General features: G+C 35.9%; 2 protein-coding genes across 2 annotated transcripts; both read left to right on the forward strand.

Annotated features, from left to right (window-relative positions):
• Window positions 1-12,084: 12,084 nt before the first annotated feature.
• On the forward strand, window positions 12,085-12,761 carry LOC120625325. Its single transcript, XM_039892360.1, has one exon. It carries the CDS (start codon window positions 12,132-12,134, stop codon window positions 12,543-12,545), a length of 414 nt encoding a protein of 137 aa, XP_039748294.1. The 5' UTR covers window positions 12,085-12,131; the 3' UTR covers window positions 12,546-12,761.
• Window positions 12,762-19,486: 6,725 nt separating this feature from the next.
• On the forward strand, window positions 19,487-20,490 carry LOC120625235. Its single transcript, XM_039892237.1, has one exon. The coding sequence runs from the start codon at window positions 19,490-19,492 to the stop codon at window positions 20,066-20,068; it is 579 nt and encodes a 192-aa protein (XP_039748171.1). The 5' UTR covers window positions 19,487-19,489; the 3' UTR covers window positions 20,069-20,490.
• Window positions 20,491-20,692: the final 202 nt, after the last annotated feature.

A 20,692-nucleotide genomic window follows, 5' to 3' on the forward strand; every position in this document is an offset into this window, starting at 1 on the left:
GGGCCGTCGTATAAACTTTTTAAAAACAGAGTACCATTTCTTTGTATTTCTTTGTATCACTTAGAATGAGATATTCCGCGTCATTTTTATAACTTGGCCTTCTCCCTAGCAAACTATTAAAATTAAGGAACCTTAAATCCCGAATCGTGGATGAGATCAGAATATTACGATCGCCTGCCTGCTTATGTTACCTGGATCCAATACAGGTTTGGATTCTGCCAAAACTCATGTGAAATAGGCCGAATACTATCGATCGGACACTAATTTTAGTGTTAGGCTAGAAAATCTGAACATAGTTTTTCTCTAAATATAAACAAAAATAAGTAATTAAGGGGTAGTTTTAAAAGTGTTTTGCAAAAATTTGTTTAGTGGAATTTTTAATGCTAAGACTGTATAAATAAATCATATGAAATTTTTTTGTCATTATTAGTGTAAAATTTAATCGACTTTGTATAATGTAAAGTTAGACGAGTATATTTTATATTTTAGTTTCTTACTAGTGTTATAAATATAGGATTTAGATTATTAACTATTTTGTGTTAATATTTATTCCGTGTGCAAACTTTTGGTACGAATTTTGTATTTAACGATAATATTTTATATCTTCTCGTATCGTGCAACCCGCTTATTTGTAATCAAGCAGCGCCATGGGTTTAAGTTTAATAATTTCCTAACTGAAGATGTCGCCCTGCTCTGATGTGGCAGCAAATTTTTCATACAAACCTAAATTGTCTTTGTATATTTTATGTGAATTATTGTATTAATAGAATTAAAAAGCTCAAAATTTTAACTATATAGTTATGTAGCCAATTTTTTTTTTGGATTTTTTTACTAAATGAACTAAAATTCAAATAGGTTCGGCCGAAAAAGAACTGATTTTAGTTTTTAAGTATTTATTTGAAATTTTCATTATGTTTTTTATTATTTTTACCCTAACAACGAATTTGTAAAACGTGTTTATAAATGTAATATTTATTATCTGACTACCCGCGATACTCAAAAATATTTTTTGGATAAGTATTTTAATGTTATAAATATCAATAGTATTGAATTTTAATAATATAAAATCAAGGCCATTCTATACATCCATCTTGTGTCCGCGTTAGCGTGTTAATTTGCTACAAACACTAGCTTAAACCAAAAACTGTTTAAAAATTGTTAAACCAAAAAAAAAACTCAGTCAAGCTATATTTAAACTTATCCCAGATGTCTACGTGTCGCAGGATAATAGGAACATCGAATTAAATGTAAAACGACTTGACTTTTAAGGGTGCTTTTAAACTGATTCTACTTGAATAAATTAATTTAGAATTAATGTTAAAAAAGAAATGATTGAAAACAACCGGATACTAAGAATTTATTACGCAATTCGAAATTTTCCGAGCTAGCGTATAGTTAACATAAATATTTTAAATCTAACCTAACGAGCTTTTGGTACCTAACTTAAGGAGAAAGATTTTTTTTTTTTTTTTACTAACTGCTTTCGTTTTGCGCTCAACAATACTTGCAGATGTTTTTAGACTATAATTCAGTTATATGTATGTGCTAAATAAGGTGCGGTTTTTTATTAATGGCACGCAAATTAGCACGCCACCACGTAATCAAGATGGATGCCTTGCTTGAACCTTCATTTTGGATGTTATTACACTAACATGGTCTATATCTTGGCTTTATCCATACCTTGGCTCGGAATAGGATTCAAAGGTTGATCGTCTCAACCAATCGTCCACTGCTGGACATAGGGTTCACTGCTGGACGTCCATCGGTTTCCTTTGTAGTTTCTTCTAATTCCACGGTCTTGTGCCACTTCGGTCCAGCGACTATCTATGACTTGGTTACGTTAATTCACCTAGTAGGGTGAGTGCAGTATCTCGTTGGCCTATTGGTTACTTGTTTCTCTACAGATAATAACCTTTTCCTGAATCTGTAAAAATATTGTATCCACCTATCTGCCTCGGAGAGAACGTTAAACGGTAAATACCTGGTATTATCATGTCTTGTGATAATAATCCTTAAAGCCAATCAACTCGTATTGGCAGTGTCGTAGGTTTATGCTCTAAAAACTCTTATGGCGTGCGCCCAGCAGTGAGATGCCGATTATGATTCTAATTTCTAATCTGCGTTTTCCGGATACCCCACCCCTTTTATTATACATCGGTAATATAGGTGTAATAACACCCTTAAAAAGAATATTAGTTTTACTTGAAAATTCTCGGAGGAAATGCGTATAATCCCCACTACAAAATTTACCTACTTATTTTTTCCGTTTTGTATTCTGACAGAATTGTAAAATAGGAAGAACGTAACATGTTATTAAAAAAAAAAAAAAAGAATTGTTAAATTTTAGACAAATTTAGAACTATGTTTGTGTGTAATTTTTTACATAGAAATATTTAAATAAAAAAATTGAAGAAAATGTAAGGTCGCGTTCGGACTGACATTGGTGTATTTAAAATAATTCCCAGATGTTTTGTAGATACTCTAAATGGAATACTGAAACATTGTAATTCTAACGCTGTGAATATATATGTAACGCCAGCCATGAACCACGGGACGATGCGCGTGATGTGTTAAATCAAATCTTATTGTCTTTTATTACCAGAATAATTACCAATACCAGAAATTTATTTGTTCTCGGGATCGTAGTTCTCTAGGTGTACAAATACTAAGATTCGAATTGTCTCAACATGCTTGACGTATCGGGCCCGTATCCTCATACTTACGTAAACTATTAATTATTAATTAACAATAGTCAGTCTGAACATGTACCTATGTCACGAAAGTATAATATTAATTAACATCAGCACCTTAGTACGAGAAATAAGCGCCTCGAAAACGTAACGTCAATCAAAAACGGTGGACGTTTACGGGGCGACGCTAAATTTCGTATTAAGGTTGCAGTTAAGCAACTGGGAGTCAAGTAGTCTATAAGTAGATGGAAACAAAATACTCCTTAACTTAGATTATAAAGAATGCGACGCTGGCTCTGTATGTAACTTAAGCTTTGTAAAAATAAGGAAATCATATCGGAGAGTTTTAGTTCACTTATGGAGGGAAATAAACAATTTTCTTCGTAATGTTTTGGTATTTTTATTTTGTTGGCTTAAGACCGTCCGAACATATTCGATTTAACTTATTTTTTAAGCAGCACTGACGTAAAAAGTTCGTTTTAATTCCGCAGGACCGTTTCAGGTGCTTTTGCGTGATAAATATGTATTCCAAATTCTAATTATCTCTATATCTCATTTCGAAATTATTTCTAAGCAAAATTTTGTCAAGAATGGTTTTGCAGCGGTGGTGTGCACTGGGTTTCTTACCAGGGTAGGCATTGTATTTCCGTAGTGTTTCTTTGTTTGTTTGTCTCTGTCCTGCCTTCACACCTTAACTAAGCAACCAATTAACATGATATACAGTTAGTTAAAAGGACAAAGTATAACGTAGACTATTTTATCCCAGGAAATCATTCGGTTTCCACGGGATTTGTGAAAACTATATTAGTGGCTATATAACTATTACCAAATGGGTTTGTGGCTTACAATCAGTGGCGTGCACAGAAAAAAATAAAAAGCCATTTATTCTATTACCATAATTATAAATTTCTCTTAAGATTAGTATTATTGTTGGTATTTCATACTGTTATTATACAACATTATTTATTAATTTATTCATTCCTTAATTTTTGGCGTGCACAGGTAAGGTTTAATTTAATAACAGGAAAATGGCTTACAATGGAAAAACCTTGACGGCTTACCTATTTGAAATTCTTTGGGTAGGCAGTGTTTTTGTGTATGTAAGAACAGCACGCCACTACTGCATGAAAAGCAGTCATCATCATCACATCAACCGATAGACGTCCACTGCTGGACATAGGTCTTTTGTAGGGAGTTCCAAGTTCCACGATTCTGAGCCGCTTGGATCCAACGGCTACCTGCGACGCGCTTAATGTCGTCTGTCCACCTCGTTGGGGGTCGACCAACGCTGCGCTTACCAGTACGGGGCTGCCATTCCAGCACCTTGGGACCCCAACGTCCATCCTTTCTCCGAACTATGTGCCCGGCCCATTGCCACTTAAGCTTCGCGACTCGTTGAGCTATGTCGGTAACTTTGGTTCTTCTACGAATCTCCACATTTCTGATTCGATCGCGTAGAGATACTCCGAGCATAGCTCTCTCCATCGCCCGCTGAGTGACTCTAAGCCTTCTTATGAGGCCCATAGTTAACGACCATGTTTCAGAGCCATAGGTCATCACTGGCAACACGCACTGTTCGAAGACTTTCGTCTTCAGGCACTGAGGGATTTCTGACGAAAAGATGGCACGGAGTTTCCCGAACGCTGCCCATCCGAGTTGGATTCGGCGGTTCACCTCCTTCTCGAAATTGGACCTACCTAACTGGATCGTGTGTCCTAGGTATACGTATTCGTCAACAATTTCGAGTGCAGTGTTCTCAACGATTACTGGTTGAAGCGGAACATGAGCATTAGACATAATCTTCGTCTTGCTCATGTTCATTCGTAGGCCAACCTGTTGAGAAGCTCTGCTGAGGCCATCGAGCATCGTATTTAGGTCTCCCAGAGTCTCTGCCATTATGACTACATCGTCGGCAAACCGAAGTTGAGTGATGTACTCGCCGTTAATGTTGATGCCAAGTCCGTTCCATTCCAGAAGCTTAAAGACGTCCTCCAACGCAGCGGTAAATAGTTTCGGGGAGATAACATCTCCCTGTCGCACGCCTCGCTGCAATTGGATTGGTCTCGTAGTCTGATCCTGTATACGAACTGACATAGTGGCGTTTTTGTACAAACACTGCAACACTTGGATATACCGGTAGTCAATTCGGCATCTCTGCAGTGACCTAAACACAGCCCAAGTTTCCACCGAATCAAAGGCTTTTTCATAGTCCACAAACGCTAAGCAAAGTGGCCGGTTATACTCTTCAGTCTTCTGTATAACCTGCCGCAGCGTATGAATGTGGTCTATGGTACTAAAGCCCTTACGGAAACCGGCTTGTTCGGGAGGCTGGAAGTCATCAAACCTACGAGCGAGACGATTCGTAATGACTCTCGAAAACAGCTTGTAGATATGACTCAGCAGCGAGATGGGTCTGTAATTCTTCAACAAGGTATTATCACCTTTTTTGAAGAACAGAACCACCACACTCCTGTGCCATGCCTCTGGCGTTGTGCCTTGGTGAATAACGGAATCAAACAATCGCTGAAGGACTCTCAGGACTCCGGCCTACTCGTGCCCATATTCAAAACCCCGAGAGCTTTCAACTAGAACTACAGAACCGGTTCGGTTGCCTAGCAGATTGCGACACTGTGGACGATTTGAACAACAGGCTGGTGGAAACTGTCCAAACAGTCGGGTCCAAATTCTACAAGGCCCACCGTAGAAACAAGGCCAATAGGTTCTCAACCAATACACTCAAGCTTATGACGGAGAGGCAAGAGATGAGACTACAGTCTATAGCAGACGCGTCCGCTTACCGGCGGATTAATAGGCAGATCTCTAAATCACAGACTCGTGATATGCGGCACTTCAATACAGAGCGTATTAAAAATGCCATCGAGCAAAACAGAGGCTCTAAAGTGTTCGCTAGAGATCTGTCTATCGGTCAGAGCCAGTTGATGCGACTGAAGACCAATAATGGTAGTCTTGTCTCTTCCAAACCTGAGATCTTGGGTGAGGTTGAGAACTTTTATGGACAGTTGTACACCACAGTACAGACGCCTGTTGAAGATTTGGCTAAGGATCCTAGAGCCAAATTAACTCGACATTATACCGAAGATATCCCAGACGTCAGCCTATACGAGATTAGTGTGGCTCTCAAGCAGCTTAAAAATGGAAAGGCGCCGGGTGATGACGGAATAACGGCAGAACTCCTGAAGGCAGGTGGAAAACCGATACTGAAAGTCCTTCAGCGATTGTTTGATTCCGTTATTCACCAAGGCACAACGCCAGAGGCATGGCACAGGAGTGTGGTGGTTCTGTTCTTCAAAAAAGGTGATAATACCTTGTTGAAGAATTACAGACCCATCTCGCTGCTGAGTCATATCTACAAGCTGTTTTCGAGAGTCATTACGAATCGTCTCGCTCGTAGGTTTGATGAAAAGCAGTAATATTATTAAACTACAGTTAAAGTTTGTATGACATACCTACCTAAAATAATGAGTGTCATTAATTTTATATTTTAATATCATAATGCCTGTGCCTAACTCGGAAACCAAACGCAAACATCAACAATATAATGCTGCTTTAAGTGATTGTAGTAAGCTAAAACCCCTTGAATTATATGGATATGATATTTAATCAGATAAAAAAATTAATAAAAAGCAATCACGACTTCTATCAAATTCGTAAAGATGGCCGACTTTCGCGAGCTCTTATCCATTGTCCGTGGTGTTATTGTTCTCAGCCCATTATAGAGTAACATAGCCTTTCACCCACTTTGCTGGAACTTATGAGATCGAAAGTTTATATAAGATTAGTTAGGTTTATTCTACATAACTACAATTATTATATTTTTTAAATAAAATTTACATCAACTTTGGAGTAGAGTAAATCTGAAAAGTATAGTGTCAATTTTAAAGCTTTGTCCTTCATATCATACAACAGATGTACTTTTTTCATAGTAATAATTGACGGACCAAGCAGATGGCGCACCTGATAGTAAGTGGAAAACGATTGCCTAGAAACAGAGCAACACTTCGCAAGAAAACGTCCTACAATGAATTTTGTATTAATTGGAAAAATAATTTTATAATTAAGGTGTTATTATAATTTGCATGCCATATAATGGCAGATTGTAGCACGTAACTTGTTATGTTTTATTATAAGACCAAATTTGTTAAACTGCAATCACGCAAATAAAGATTTGAATTTAGAAAATCAAAATGCTGCCCTGTATTCATTTACCTGATGTGTAGCATTAAGCCATAAGTGCCTTTAATAGGCCTGATGTCAGTAACGAAGAATCGCTAAAATACTCTATTTATCGAATCAAACTGGAACTCAGCATTACAACAATGGTAAGTTTACCTCCACGGACAAGCTCTGTTACAAAAAGCTAGACGTTTACTGACGTTGGTTTCCCTGTTTCAACACCTACTTTACAAAAGTCATAAATAGGTACCTGCCGAGTACCGATATAAAGGTGAGCTGGGGATAGCTTACCTTTACATATATTTTTATTAATCTAGTTTATTAACCGTGCTTTCGGTATTTACCTAAGCAATGCCATTTCGGTGTTATTATTTACCACACATTCCCAAAAAATTATTTCTTTATTCTACACGCAATTGTTTCTAGCTTGTTTAATAGTGAATAAAAATCTTTTAAATACTTTTTAGGACCTAACTACGATAAAATCAATGAAAACAAACATGAAAAGAGTTTTTTTTTTATGTAGGTAACTGTCGTTTTATTAGTTTCTTATTTACAATTAGAAAAAAACTTTACACTAAAAAGCTACAAAAAGAGTACAGAGCAGACATTATAAGATAGAATTAAGCACGGTGGTGGGAGAATTCCCGGACAAGCTCCGTCACAAAAAGCTCTACGACCTACTACTGACGTTGGTTTCCCTGTTTCAAAACCTACTTTACAAAAGTCATTAAGTACAGAGCAACACTTCAACAGGTCATGCAAAGAATACGTCCTACAAAATGCTACCCTGTGTCAATTAATGTCAGTAACAAAGAAAAATTTGACTAAACACTACAGCTATATAGCTACCTATAAATTATAATTGTTCTAGCAGGTCGAACTGACATTTTAAATAGGTCAATCCATCATAATATTATAATAGCATTTAAGGGGCGTTAAACTTTGAAAGTTCATACATGCAGGTGTACGTATTATATCGCAGTCTAGACACGTAAGGGTAAATATATAGTTATTTAGGAAAAATCACTAGGTATTCAGCTCTCGGGCCAAAGTGTACCAGACTTCAAAAAAAAGGATTCTTTCAATTCTTCTGTCTTTTGTGTGTGTGTTACAGATATGAATAAGTTTAAATGACTTAGGACTTATGTTCTGCCGTGCATTTTGGTATAAATCTGACTTGACCTGTATCTGCAAAAGGAGCTCTAACCAGGCATCTTACTCTTTTTTTTTGGGAACCAGATATTGAAAACGAGTAATAACTGACGTACTACAGACGGCCTACCTGATGGAATACCATCGCGTGTACATAGAAATACTTCGTAGGGCATGCAAGGAACGCGTCATGCAAAGTGCCATCATTGGCACAGGATGGCATCAAGAGTTAAGCCACCAGAGTATGCATGTAATTACACCGGCAAACCCTTCCCTTCAGAGCCTTCAGACTTCAACAAAACAGCGCTGCTTGGCGACAGCAATTAGCCTAGCGCATTTTGGAGGATGAAATAAGCATAGCGGTAGTACAGATGAACTCTGTCACAAAAAGTTAGCCAACCATTATATTTAAATATCGAAGTCAAAGACTTTTTTATTTTTAGGTACCGTACTAAGTTGTATTAAGTATTAGCTACGTACCTAAGTGATTTATCATAAAAAATCCTATTATAATATTGAGTATTACCTGAATGATAAAAAAACCTGGGTATGAATTGGTCTTACTTCATAGCTAAATAGTAATTTGACTGTGAGATGGTGATAGCAAAAAACCTCAGGGTTTTCGTCTGTATTTTCTTAGATCGGACGCGTTTGGAACTCTCCTAGTTGACGAATGTAGTTATCACCGTGATGGTGCCTCACAATATTATATATATATATGAACGCTTCATAAGGCGTGCCTGTGATAGATCTACATGAATAAAAATAAAATTGAATCGTAAGTAGGTATAAGACTAGCCTTAATTAAGAATCGAATGGATAAGGTTTTATTTAAAAACCGTTTATTAGGTACCTACTTGCTTGGGTATTTTAAGTGGTTGCGCATTGTTCTCGCGTGTTTTCGTGACCAATGACCATTCAAATCGTTGGTACGCATAAATATCTACATTTTAATGCGAGATAAGATAATTTTATTTTTCACCCCCGACGCAAAAACGACGGGGTGAAGTTTGACGTGTCTGTGTTTGTGTGTTCGTATCGATGGTATCGTAGCTCCCGAATGGACGAACCGATTTTGATTCTGTTTTTTTTGAAAGGTGTATTCGGGATTGTTCTTAGCTTTGTTTGATGAAAATCGGCCCAAGATGGTTGCCGTTATAAAAATGCGATTTACGTAATTTTTCACTACTCCGTCAATATGGGTAGAATATTATAAATTATGTTAAATTTAAAATCCAAGATGGCCGTCACCACAAAATGGCGAATTACTTTTTTTCATAACTTCCTAAATTTATACGATATTTAAATCGGGAGTTTTCTAAATTTTAAATTTATTTAAACTGTCCTCCAATTATAAATTTGATTGATTATCTTGGAGTATGCTCACTATTTTTTACTACTTATTGTAATTTCACAATAAAAGTTAATACTTCGGTATAGTCCGTACAATGCATATTTTATGAATTTTTTAATACAGATAGGTACCTGGGTAAATATATGCCGAATTTTTAACGATGTTTGACATGGGAGACGCCAGTTTCGATCCCTGGTAGGCGGCAGTTTGGGAATTTATAGTGTCTGAATTTTCTCTAGTCTGGTCTAGTCGCCTAGAAACCAGTTGGGGTATGGGTTAAATATAAAAATATACCTGCCATACCCTCAACAGCCTGTTACCATTTTTGTCAGCATCATCACTTACCACCAGGTTAGATTGCAGTCAAGGGCTAACTTGTAGTGTAATAAAAAAAAAGTAGGTATGTACTGCATTTTATTCATTTTAACAAATATATGCCTGAAATGGCAGCGAAGAGTTAAAAGTTAAAGTGGGGACGTTTGACTCAATTGCTAAGCTAGGCGTACCGCTTTTGAAAGTGTTTACTTTAAACTTTATATGTATATCGTAGGCTGTGTGCTTTTCCAGCGGAATATTAAAAATGAGCTTTTCAATTTGACACGTGTTTAAACTTTTTAACCCGTGTCACAAAAAGAGGGGTATAAAAAGTTTAACTGTGTTAATCTTTTGTATTGTGGATGCGGTGATAGCGTAGTGGGTAGGCACTAACTTTTCTAAGTTATGTGCGTTTTATGCAATTAAAATATCACTAGCTTCAACGGTGAAGGAAAACATCGTGAGTAAACCTGCATGCCTGAGAGTTTTCTATAATGTTCTCAAAGGAGTATGGAGTCCACCAATCCGCAATGGGCCAGTGTAGTGGACTACGGCCTAAACCCTTCTAATGTGTGGCAGAGGACGGGTGGTGACGACTGCATTCTAACCTGCCTGACACCACACGGCTCAACGGACGGACGGACGTGGTTAATAATACAAGTGTATTATTATAATCGTTTTACAAAGAAGCCTTAGTAGATGTACTGATCCAATTGACAATAAGTAATTTAAGTTAGTATTAGGCATCATGCTAATATTCCTGGTCCCTTCAGTAAGTATAAACAGACTATTAAAGTTTTCACGGACTGCTTAGACAAAGGCGTACTGCTTGACGATATTAGTATTAGCAAGGTTAGCCCGCTACGATTTTAGACTGCATCATCACTTGCCATCAAGTGAGATTGCACTCAACGCTTTACAACTCATTCAATATGGACACCAAATGAAAGGGCTCGACTAGTAGAATAATGAACACTGTATTGAAAGTCGGGTGTTTTTAAATTTTATAAAATTATAACGCAATGCAATCTTATACATGTTTAACGACAATATCATAATATTGTGTACGTCGAGCGCCTGGCACTGCCGTATTGTCTCGCGGGCAGACATTCGCATTATTATGCCAGATTAAACTTAAGGTAGGAGCTCACTTGTGAATTCTAACTAATATTATTAATGCGAAAGTATGTTTTTTTGATTGTTCGTCCTTCAATTGCGAACTAATCAACCAATCGGTTGCTTAATTCGGATTTTTTTGTGATATTTGGTAGTAACATAGGCTACTTTATCCCTGCATGGACAGGAGACAATTATATCCCCGGGGATGAAAATGTATCTTCTCGCACAGCTTTATCAGCTCTCAGAGCACTGGCGGACAAGTGGAAATAATATCCAAATAAAAATATGTGTAATAATAAACGGGGGTAAACGTCTCCTATTCCATGTTCCCATGCTTTAGCGGGTGGACAATTTAATTATATCCCCTGTCAGAGAGTATAATCTTGTCTCCTACCTGTGCTAGCCCTGAGGAAAGGAAACTATTCCCAAGGGATTTCTAAAAACCGTAATAAACGCGGACGAAAACGTGGGCAACAGCTAGTATAGTATATTTTTTCCTTTGCTATTACATAACTACTGTCACAAGTTAGCCCTTAATTGTAATCGCACCGGGTGTATGATGCAGTTTAAGATGGTAGCAGGCTTACCTGTTAAGGGTACGACAGTTTCATTAAATAGGTATCCTACAATCGGCGTCATACCGGAGCGTTAAAGCCAAAGAAATTAAACGGTTGAACCAACGTCAATAATATAAGAACTTATTCGTAGTGAAATCGTATTTATACGTGTACGTATACACATTTTACATATACGTACACGTCTAAATACGACTTCATAATTTTCGTAATTGAAATTGTTGGGGATGCCTAAAATGTATTTGAGAATTGGAAAACAGTATATAGTTATGTATTCGTCATAACGTACAAAAACATAACTCTACATTCAAACTTTCCCAACATTTGGTAGTAGTTCTCTGATTTTTTTTGTGAAAGAACTATAAACAGATTTTCTCTCGCTTTTTCTAGAGTTAGCTAAGTATGGTAATTGGTATCGTAATGCGAACTTTACTGATTCTTGAGATTATTGCCTTTAACAAACAAAACATCTCCTTACCTTTGTAATATTAAATACTTAATAATGTATGTCGTGTGATAAACTCTCTAGTGAGCTCTCAGGCTAACATTATGATTTATCCCGCTACAGCCTTCTCTGTACCGTGGGTCGAGTGAATGCAATGACGAATCGAGCCGACTGCGCTCGACAACGGAGGTAGGAAAAGGGGAAAAACGACTTCAGTTTATGTCTGAACGGCAAACTGGGTGGATCGCGCGCTCCGTTATGCGCTTTTAACCGTAGACTGTAAAATGCCCACCGATATAATGACGACTTGTCGCACAGAACTCTTCGGGCCGAGTTTCAGTAAGAAAACGTGTGATGCTGAACAAAAATCCGGCTTCTTGGTGCTTCTCAGCCAGAGCGGGATACGCAAGGATGTGAGAGTGGTTGTGTATAGAACCTCCCTTGAACACTTCGCTGTGATATATCCCAGAAAGCGTCTGTCTAAGCCTTTGGGTGTTGTTAATCTGAGGAACACGTCCGTGGAGCGAGACGCGGCGAATGGCTTCTTTGTGAGACAGAAAGGGTACGATAATACAGTATCCGCAAGATTTCTCTGCTCCGAGAGAGATATGGAAGCTTGGCTGTCGGCTTTTTCCGCGCCCAACCAGTCTTGTCAACATCAAAGTCTGCCGGTCCTAGTCGAAACGGAGGAGAGTTAAGCCGCCGACTCCCTGTGATTTGGTTGTGATTTTTTCCTCGGAGGTGTCGCGAGAAACGAGGTTGTGTTTATTTTGCAATGATGCGAAAGTGAAAGTTGCCGTTTTTTGCGTGTGCACGAAAGTCAGTAGCGCCCACATGCTACCCAGAGCTTGAAGTTCTGAGAACTTTAGTTTTAATGACGTGTTTCGGGATTTTTTTTCTGTTAACAGTGTTTAATAATAATCACTATGACACATATATAAAGCTAAGGATTTCCTATTGAAATATTTGTCGAATAGCCCTTAGTTTTTTTTCTTACTCTAGAATACATAATCATTGTCGATATAAGACATTTTTTTCATGCCCGTATGGAATGGTGCCATCAATTATGTCTGCATTAAACGTTCACATACTCCATTTCTTCCAACTTGTCTATTAATAAAAACCATATTTTTACTACTTAATGTAATAATTAATTAATAGTGTTAAATACCTACCTATGTGGCAGAAAAAAATCATGTATATTATAGTTTTTTTATAGGAAGTTTTAACATTTTTAGATTTAGAAAAAGCTATTTAAAAATTGTTAAACATATACAATAGGCTCATTGCGCAATTATAAAATGATAGTTATTTTTAAAGATTATCATTTTGCTTATTAAGTACCTATTTATTCAATAATGCTGCTATAAGTTTGTTTGGAAATAATATTTATTGGATGGAGACAAGATAAATGTGGAATATTAAACTCATGCATAACTCGTTGCAATTTGAATAACAAATTTCCACTTTACTTGATAGCAACTAGAACCAGTTTAAAATCGCAACTTGATAAGAGCTCCCAAGGCCAAACAATTAAAAGGAAAGAAAATGGAACACTCTATTTTTAGAATGATACACTATTATTTCGTATGTTTTTTAAATTCGTTTACTTCTATAAATAATAATAGCTAATCTACATGTACTGCGGCGATAGGTTTGGGAACTAATACGGATCAGTAAATAATGCCATAAAAATAGCGGAAAATGATAATTAGTAATAGAGAAGAAAGCCACGGCAAATAAGTAAAAAATCCATTTTACGCATTTAAAAAAAAAATGGCGATAGACAGAAGACACTGTTTCACTGTTTCACTGTTGTTTGATTGGTTATCAAAACTATCAATTAGAAAACTTAACTAAATTGAAACAAACTAACGTTAAGTTTTACTGAACGAACTAAAATTGAAGTTATATTGTATAAAAATATAAGTATATAAATATATAAAATATAATAATTGAAGTGTAAAATAATACTGAATTGAATATTCCATTTATTTCATTTAAATTATTATCAACGTTACCCCATAAGGGGATGACAATTTTTTTTTCCTTTACGGATATGAAACAGATTTTTCAAAAGTAGTTGTAAGTATTTTGTTCATGTAAGTATATCGACGGAGAAAGCTCAAAGTTATCAAATACTTCAGGTAGGTACTTAATACTTACGTACCTAAATATCTTATAAAATGAAAACACCAATGTGAGATTCATCGACTAAGGATATAGGTCAATGATCTTATTAGAATATCTGAAAAAAAATAAGACTAACTGAGTGAGCTTATTGTACCTACTACATATTTTATGTGAAAGTGGAGTTGATGAATTGGTAAAAAACCGCTAACTCCTAAATGTTAAATTGATAAAAGTAGGTCGTGTCTAAAAATCTCTTACTTTGTAACACTAGGTAGCTATATATGATGTTAACTTAAATAATTTGATTATACTATACATGCATGAATTTGTAAAAAATAAACACATACACACACGCACAGCATAATGGGCAGGAGGCAAATAGTTTGTCTGCCGATAAACATACTGATATGGCTGATATGGCACAATTTCTCTGTCCATCTGCCAGAGCAACAGGGCAAAGGAGAATATTATCCCTCGTTTAATAATTACACGTATTATTTGGACATTTTTTGGAGAAGAGTGGAGTGGAGAAGATAAACATTTTGTCCTTTTCAAGTTGAGACAAACGTCCCTTCCCATGCTATTCACCATGCTGATGAGTTAAATAAACCTTTAACTCATCTTGACTTTGTAAAATTGTTTCTTCTACATGACCTGCCTGGTACATGGTGATAAGGACTTACCATTCTGTCTTCGGTGAGTTTACGGTTTAGAAATAGGTGGACCACAAGATATTCAGGTTCGTTTTCAGTTCGTCCTAGAATTTTTTAAAATCTATTAATAAAATAATAATAATAAAATGGGAATTTTTGAAAAAATATGGTCTTAAATCCAGGAAATGGGCGACTATTTTCGATCCCTGGAAATGATAACAGTACGCGAAAATGCGATAATTTTAAATGCGATAAAATGTTGGAGCGGCTAAGAGGTAACCCATTTGACACCTAGCTATAGGTAGGTACTTGAAGGTAGGGAAAGGTCATTCCCTAAAAATTAAAAAAGGACCGAAATGATTTATTCCTGCTTTGAAAAGGCACTGAATAAAAATTCAAATCCTTAAAATGAGAATGAGGAGGAAAAATTTCTGTGGCTTTAGAATTTAAACGTTATATTGTTAACTTTTGTATATAGTTTTTTATACTGTGTTCAATTGAATAGTTAAAGAACTGTGATAAAATGTAAACGGGGGAATAATATTATATTACGTATGTTTGGTAACAGCACTAACATTTACTTAAATGATAGCCTAAAAAAATATAGTCACTTGTAAAAAAATGAGAATGAAATTTAAGTTTAGGTACTTTAACCTACCCCTTTCCTGAAACTATATTTTTCTCCGTTTTCTTACACTTTTATGAAGTGTGTATATTTTTGAAATAAAAATGTACACACTCATTCTTTAATTTTTGACGTGTACATATCTTTTGTGAGTAGATTTCAAACTTTGACCATTTAATTGTAGTTTGTTTGTTAGGTATGTATTAGAAACGATTAATCTTATCTTATTGTCTATAGCCTAATATATCCCCCATGTTATTTAGTGAACGGCTAATAAATATGTAAAGACAGCGAAATATATATACATATATATACTATACATATTTGCCGGGCACACTACTCGCTTAAATTGCATTAATTTGAAAAAAAACGAAAAACTGTACCGTGCATCGTGCAATTTATAAATTCCTCAATTATTATTGTGGTTTATATTCCACGCAGGACAAATTTATTTTCTACGCACGTTTCGCTCCGACACCGGAACATCATTGGTTGACTTCACAATGATTATCCAATTGCTGAAACGGCTTAGAATATATAAAGGTAGAAGAATTTATAAATTCCACCGTAAATGTGTTTCTGTTTTTTTTTTGCGGACTATACCAAATTATTCACTGTAGAAATGTTGTTGATCTTTGGATTGTTGTAAGATTGATCTGACTCTTCGAGTTTCTTGACTAGGTATTGTAACAGTATGTATACGTAGCAATATTACAACATAAAAGTTAAAATCCTGTAGATGTACATACCGAAATGTTTCATAATAAAACATCTACATCTACAGGATTTAAATTTATGTAATTGACTAATGGAAATCTTTATATATATATTTCTTGTGTGCGTGTGTAAGTCACTGAACTCCTCCTAAACGGCTGGACCGATTTGAATGAATTTTTGGTATGCGTTTGGGTGGCACCCTGGATGGTTTAGATTCACAATTCAGCCCGACAGATGGCGCTGGGGTCCGCTAGTTATCTTATTATATCTAACAGCTAGAGACTACACATTGTCTGTATAATATTAAATATTGTTTCACTTAGCTATTGAGTTGTAATGCAAATACGCCCTGATTCTAGGATATCCAAACCACATTGATGAATGGAAATAACTCACCCCAGACCGATGCAAATCGCGTAACCTTTACACCTTTGTTTGCCTGGAAGAGACCGCTATGTACCGGTCTGCGATAAGGCCACCTAACAATTGTACACTCTATCTAACTTGCTCTAAAGTATTTATATTTCTGTATTTTATTTTCTGTGATACAGTACAATAAAAGTGTAGTTTACATTCATTCATAATATTTGTTTGGAAGCGCATACAGCCCTTCTTGTTTACATAATAAGGTATCCGTCGAATTGATACCTCTTTTTTTAAGTGGTTTAAAAAACGGATCGTTCAAATTTAGTGCATTGTCCAAAACTTTTTTACTAAAAATGCACTAATTTTGAAGTTATTACACCTTCCTGTCTTAAACATTCCTAGATGAGGGTGCCTAGTGTGGTGTTCTACCTACGCCTTATTCCCGTGCAAGTTAAATGAGATTTGTATGGAATCGAGAGAGCTCCATCTAGTGGCAATACTGGGAAAACGTATTGAAAGTCTCACGCTAGGCGCTCAGTACTTATCTGATAACTGAATTATTTAAATGTTAAATGTGACAAGGAACATGACTCACGACAAAGATATACATGTATGTTATTAAAAATGTAATAATAATAATTATTATGTACATATTTAAACTCATTGTTAATTCTTTGGTCTGTTCGGTAGGTTTTAAAAACATCATAATGTAATTAAATTGTGATATAACGGAAGTGTGATTGTTTTTTTTTTTCTAACAATAATATCAGAGCAAGTCCGGGGAAGTACATGTACATGCTTAATTCTGCCGTTAAGCAGCATTGTTGAAATGTTGTGTTCCGGTCTGTAGGGCGCGGATGCCGGCGTATTTACAGGCTTCAAATCTACGCCTCAGGATGATGGACACAGGGCAACACTTGACAGGATGTGTTTCTTTGTTAGCATGCCCTGCGAATTGTTGCTCTGTTTATTGTCTATGGCTTTCCACTTTCCATCAGGTGGGCTATCTGCTTTGTCCATCAGTTTTCCATAAAGAAAACTTATGATTAAGCTTTTATAAAATTGTAAACATAAATTAAGTATAGGCAGAATTCTCCGTATTCCCAAATGTATTCTTCATTTCCTCCCTTAGTCGTGACTCTAAAGAAATCATTAAAAAAAAAATATTCCTCTCGATCTTTATTAAATCAAAGTGTATAATTTCCTATTATGAAAAGATAAATAAGTTAGAATATCGGGCTCTCTAAGATTCCCCTTTTTTCGTACGCACAAATAGAAAGTTCATATCTTTCTTAAAATGTTAAGGCCAAAAATAATTAAGTATGTTCTGTTTTGGGTAAGAAGACAGGGTAATACGAAACGTCTTGCAGGGTCGAATATTTATAGGTAAAATCGGTCTGAACTACAGCTCAGCTCAGCGCGTAAGCAGTCATTTTTGAAATACTTACCTATTCATCACATTTGTCCTAGCTGTACCAGCTACCAACGTCTTCATTTTAGTTTGAAGTTTTCTTGCCCCATGGTCTAACGGACAACGGTTAGCATTTTGAACTAAAAAATACGGGCGGCACAAAAATTATTAATTGCATTTTCTGTTATAAAATTATCAATGGCTACAGCTTTGAGTTTGACTTTTGGCTTTCACTACCAGTTATTTATAATTGTGATAATATTTGTTAAACCCCATTGCAGCAACGCGGTAAGTCTGGCCTGTCCTTAGCTATTGACATTTAAAAATAAATTAATAATAAATATACTACGGCAATACACACATACACACCTATCTAGCCCCAAAGTAAGCGTAGCTTGTGTTATGGGTACTGAGATGACTGATGAATATTTTTATAAATAATACTTATAATATACAGATAAACACGCAGACACTGAAAAACATCCATGTTCATTACACAAACATTTTCCAGTTGTGGGATCCGAACCCACGGCCTTGACTCAGAAAGCAGGGACGCTGCCCACTGCGCCAATCGGCCTGCAGTTATCAATTTATAAGTGTAAGTAAGTAACAGCTAAACAAGCCCGTGTTATTACAGGTACATGAGGTCCAATACCTGTTTTATTATTAAGCTGAGAGAAGTCGAAAATGATGATGAATGAATTAATGAATTAATGAATTAATATACTTTTATTGCACACCGCAAAAGTACATAGAACAAAAAGAAAAGTATAACAAAACAACGTATACAATTTGGCGGCCTTATCGCTACATAGCGATTTCTTCCTGACAAGATAAATACAGTTACAGAAAAAAGTTAGGTGGTGCATATATACATATACCCATAAAATACATATTTACTTAATAATATATACATATAATATATAAAAAAAAACAATATTTGTAACTAAAGACAAATAAATAACTACAATTATATATATAATATTTACTTAAAAATAATATAATAGATTAAATATGAAAATAATATATTAAATAAATAATTATCCTCAAATAAAAATAATAAAAGAGAAGAAGGGAGCAGTGAACTATTCCGGGTCATTAGTTGATTGAGACATAAAGTTATCTTCCACAAGTTGTTTAAAGATTTGGATAGATTTCGCCTCTCTAATGGCCAAAGGCAAGGCATTCCAAAGCTTAACAGCCTGAATAGTGAAAGACTTGTGGTAGAAAGATGAATTATGAGAAGGCACCTTTAGGATCAGTTTCCTTGCAGTGCGAAGAACTTCACCTGGGCGACCTACAAACTAAAATTTCTCCTTTAAGTAAGGCGGAGTGGAAGGATGAAACAACACACAGTAGAGAATAGAAAGAATATGCAAATTCAGGCGAAGTCGGATGGGCAACCACTACGATGATCTATCCACTACGATGAACCGACAAGAAGAAATAAATTCGTCTCAACTCTAGGTAGATTTAAAGATTTTTCAAAATATTTACACACGAAATTACAGCTTCCTAGTCCTAACAAGCTTTGAGCTAAGGTTTAGACGAACGTGGCGATACTACAAGGGTTCCATTTTGAATGCGGAACCCTAAGAACGATTTAGGTACCTACCGATTCCATATCTTTATACACCGCGTTTTATCGGCCAATTAAGGAATAAGAGTAAAGCAAAACTACTGCAACTAAAAAGAATGAAATTAAAAGCGACGAGGCCAACAAATAAAGACGCGATAATGGTCCGCGAATTCAGTACAATAATTATTTTCCAAACAATATTTTCAATTTTCATCGCTCTCGCATTCAAACCGCCGACAAAGGAAGAACAAATGGATAAATATAACAAAATGAATCAGGAAGTGGAACCTTTTAGGAAGAATTTAACAGAGTGCGCGCGTGAAGTCAAAGCGTCTATGGTGGACGTCGAGAATTTCCTAAAAAGAATCCCACAGTCGACAATGCAAGGCAAATGCTTCGTCGCTTGCATACTAAAACGAAATAATATAATAAAGAAAAACAAAATATCAGAGGAGAATCTTCTAGAAGTTAACAGAGCAGTTTACGGTGATGATGAGGAAGTTATGTTTCGATTAAAATCCGCGATAGAAGAGTGTTACAGGGCTGTGGATATGATTTTTGAAATTTGCGACTATGCGTCAGTTTTTAATGATTGCATGCATCTGAAAATGGAACATATTCTAGACAAGGTTACCATGGAGAGACGAATGGAAGCATTGGGTCAGATGACCTCTGACCCCGATGTGTGGACTGACGACGAGGACGAAATTTTGAAATTGGTGAAAGACGAATTATAATCGGCTAGCTTTTAGGTTTTAAGGATGATCTATGCTAGAAAGTGGAGGAATCGAACCGTTCTTCGTACGAGATATTATTGTAGGCCTTGCCTCGTATAAAGCACGGACGCCAGGTGGTGTAGCATTAACTGAAATTCTTCGAATCCGTGACTTTCCGTAAGATGGAGAGTCACTCCTACTGTAGGAGTGACTCTCCATCTCCATTTATCCATCTTAGGGTACAGCTCGTCTAGCAAAGATATTTATCCTTAAGTATTTTGTACGAATAAAGAACATACAGAAACCCTAATATTGAAGCATTAAAAACCACTCCACTTTAGATTGGTTTCTCAAACCAACGGATAGTCATACTTCATCATAGTTATTATTTAGAAGTAGAGAGCAATTAATTAACCTCTAATGATCTCCATATAAAATGGGAAAAAAATATTGCCCTGAATGTTTCTACGTATTTCAAAAGTTTACATTTCTAAAATAAATCACTAAATGACCTAGTAAAGAAACATTTAACTTTTAATTTATCAATTATCGGTTAATCCATTTTTTGTACTACAGTATAGAAAAGTGTTTTTAAAAATATTTAATCATTGACATATTTGGTATTTGTATTTGTCGTTATTTTGG

This window comes from Pararge aegeria, chromosome 7 (genome assembly GCF_905163445.1).
Source record: "Pararge aegeria chromosome 7, ilParAegt1.1, whole genome shotgun sequence".
Taxonomy (NCBI): Eukaryota; Metazoa; Arthropoda; class Insecta; order Lepidoptera; family Nymphalidae; genus Pararge; species Pararge aegeria.

Excerpts from the sequence above, each read along its gene's own strand:
- LOC120625325 (XM_039892360.1), top strand. The coding sequence starts at position 12,132 with ATGCCCACCGATATAATGACGACTTGTCGCACAGAACTCTTCGGGCCG.
- LOC120625235 (XM_039892237.1), top strand. The coding sequence starts at position 19,490 with ATGGTCCGCGAATTCAGTACAATAATTATTTTCCAAACAATATTTTCA.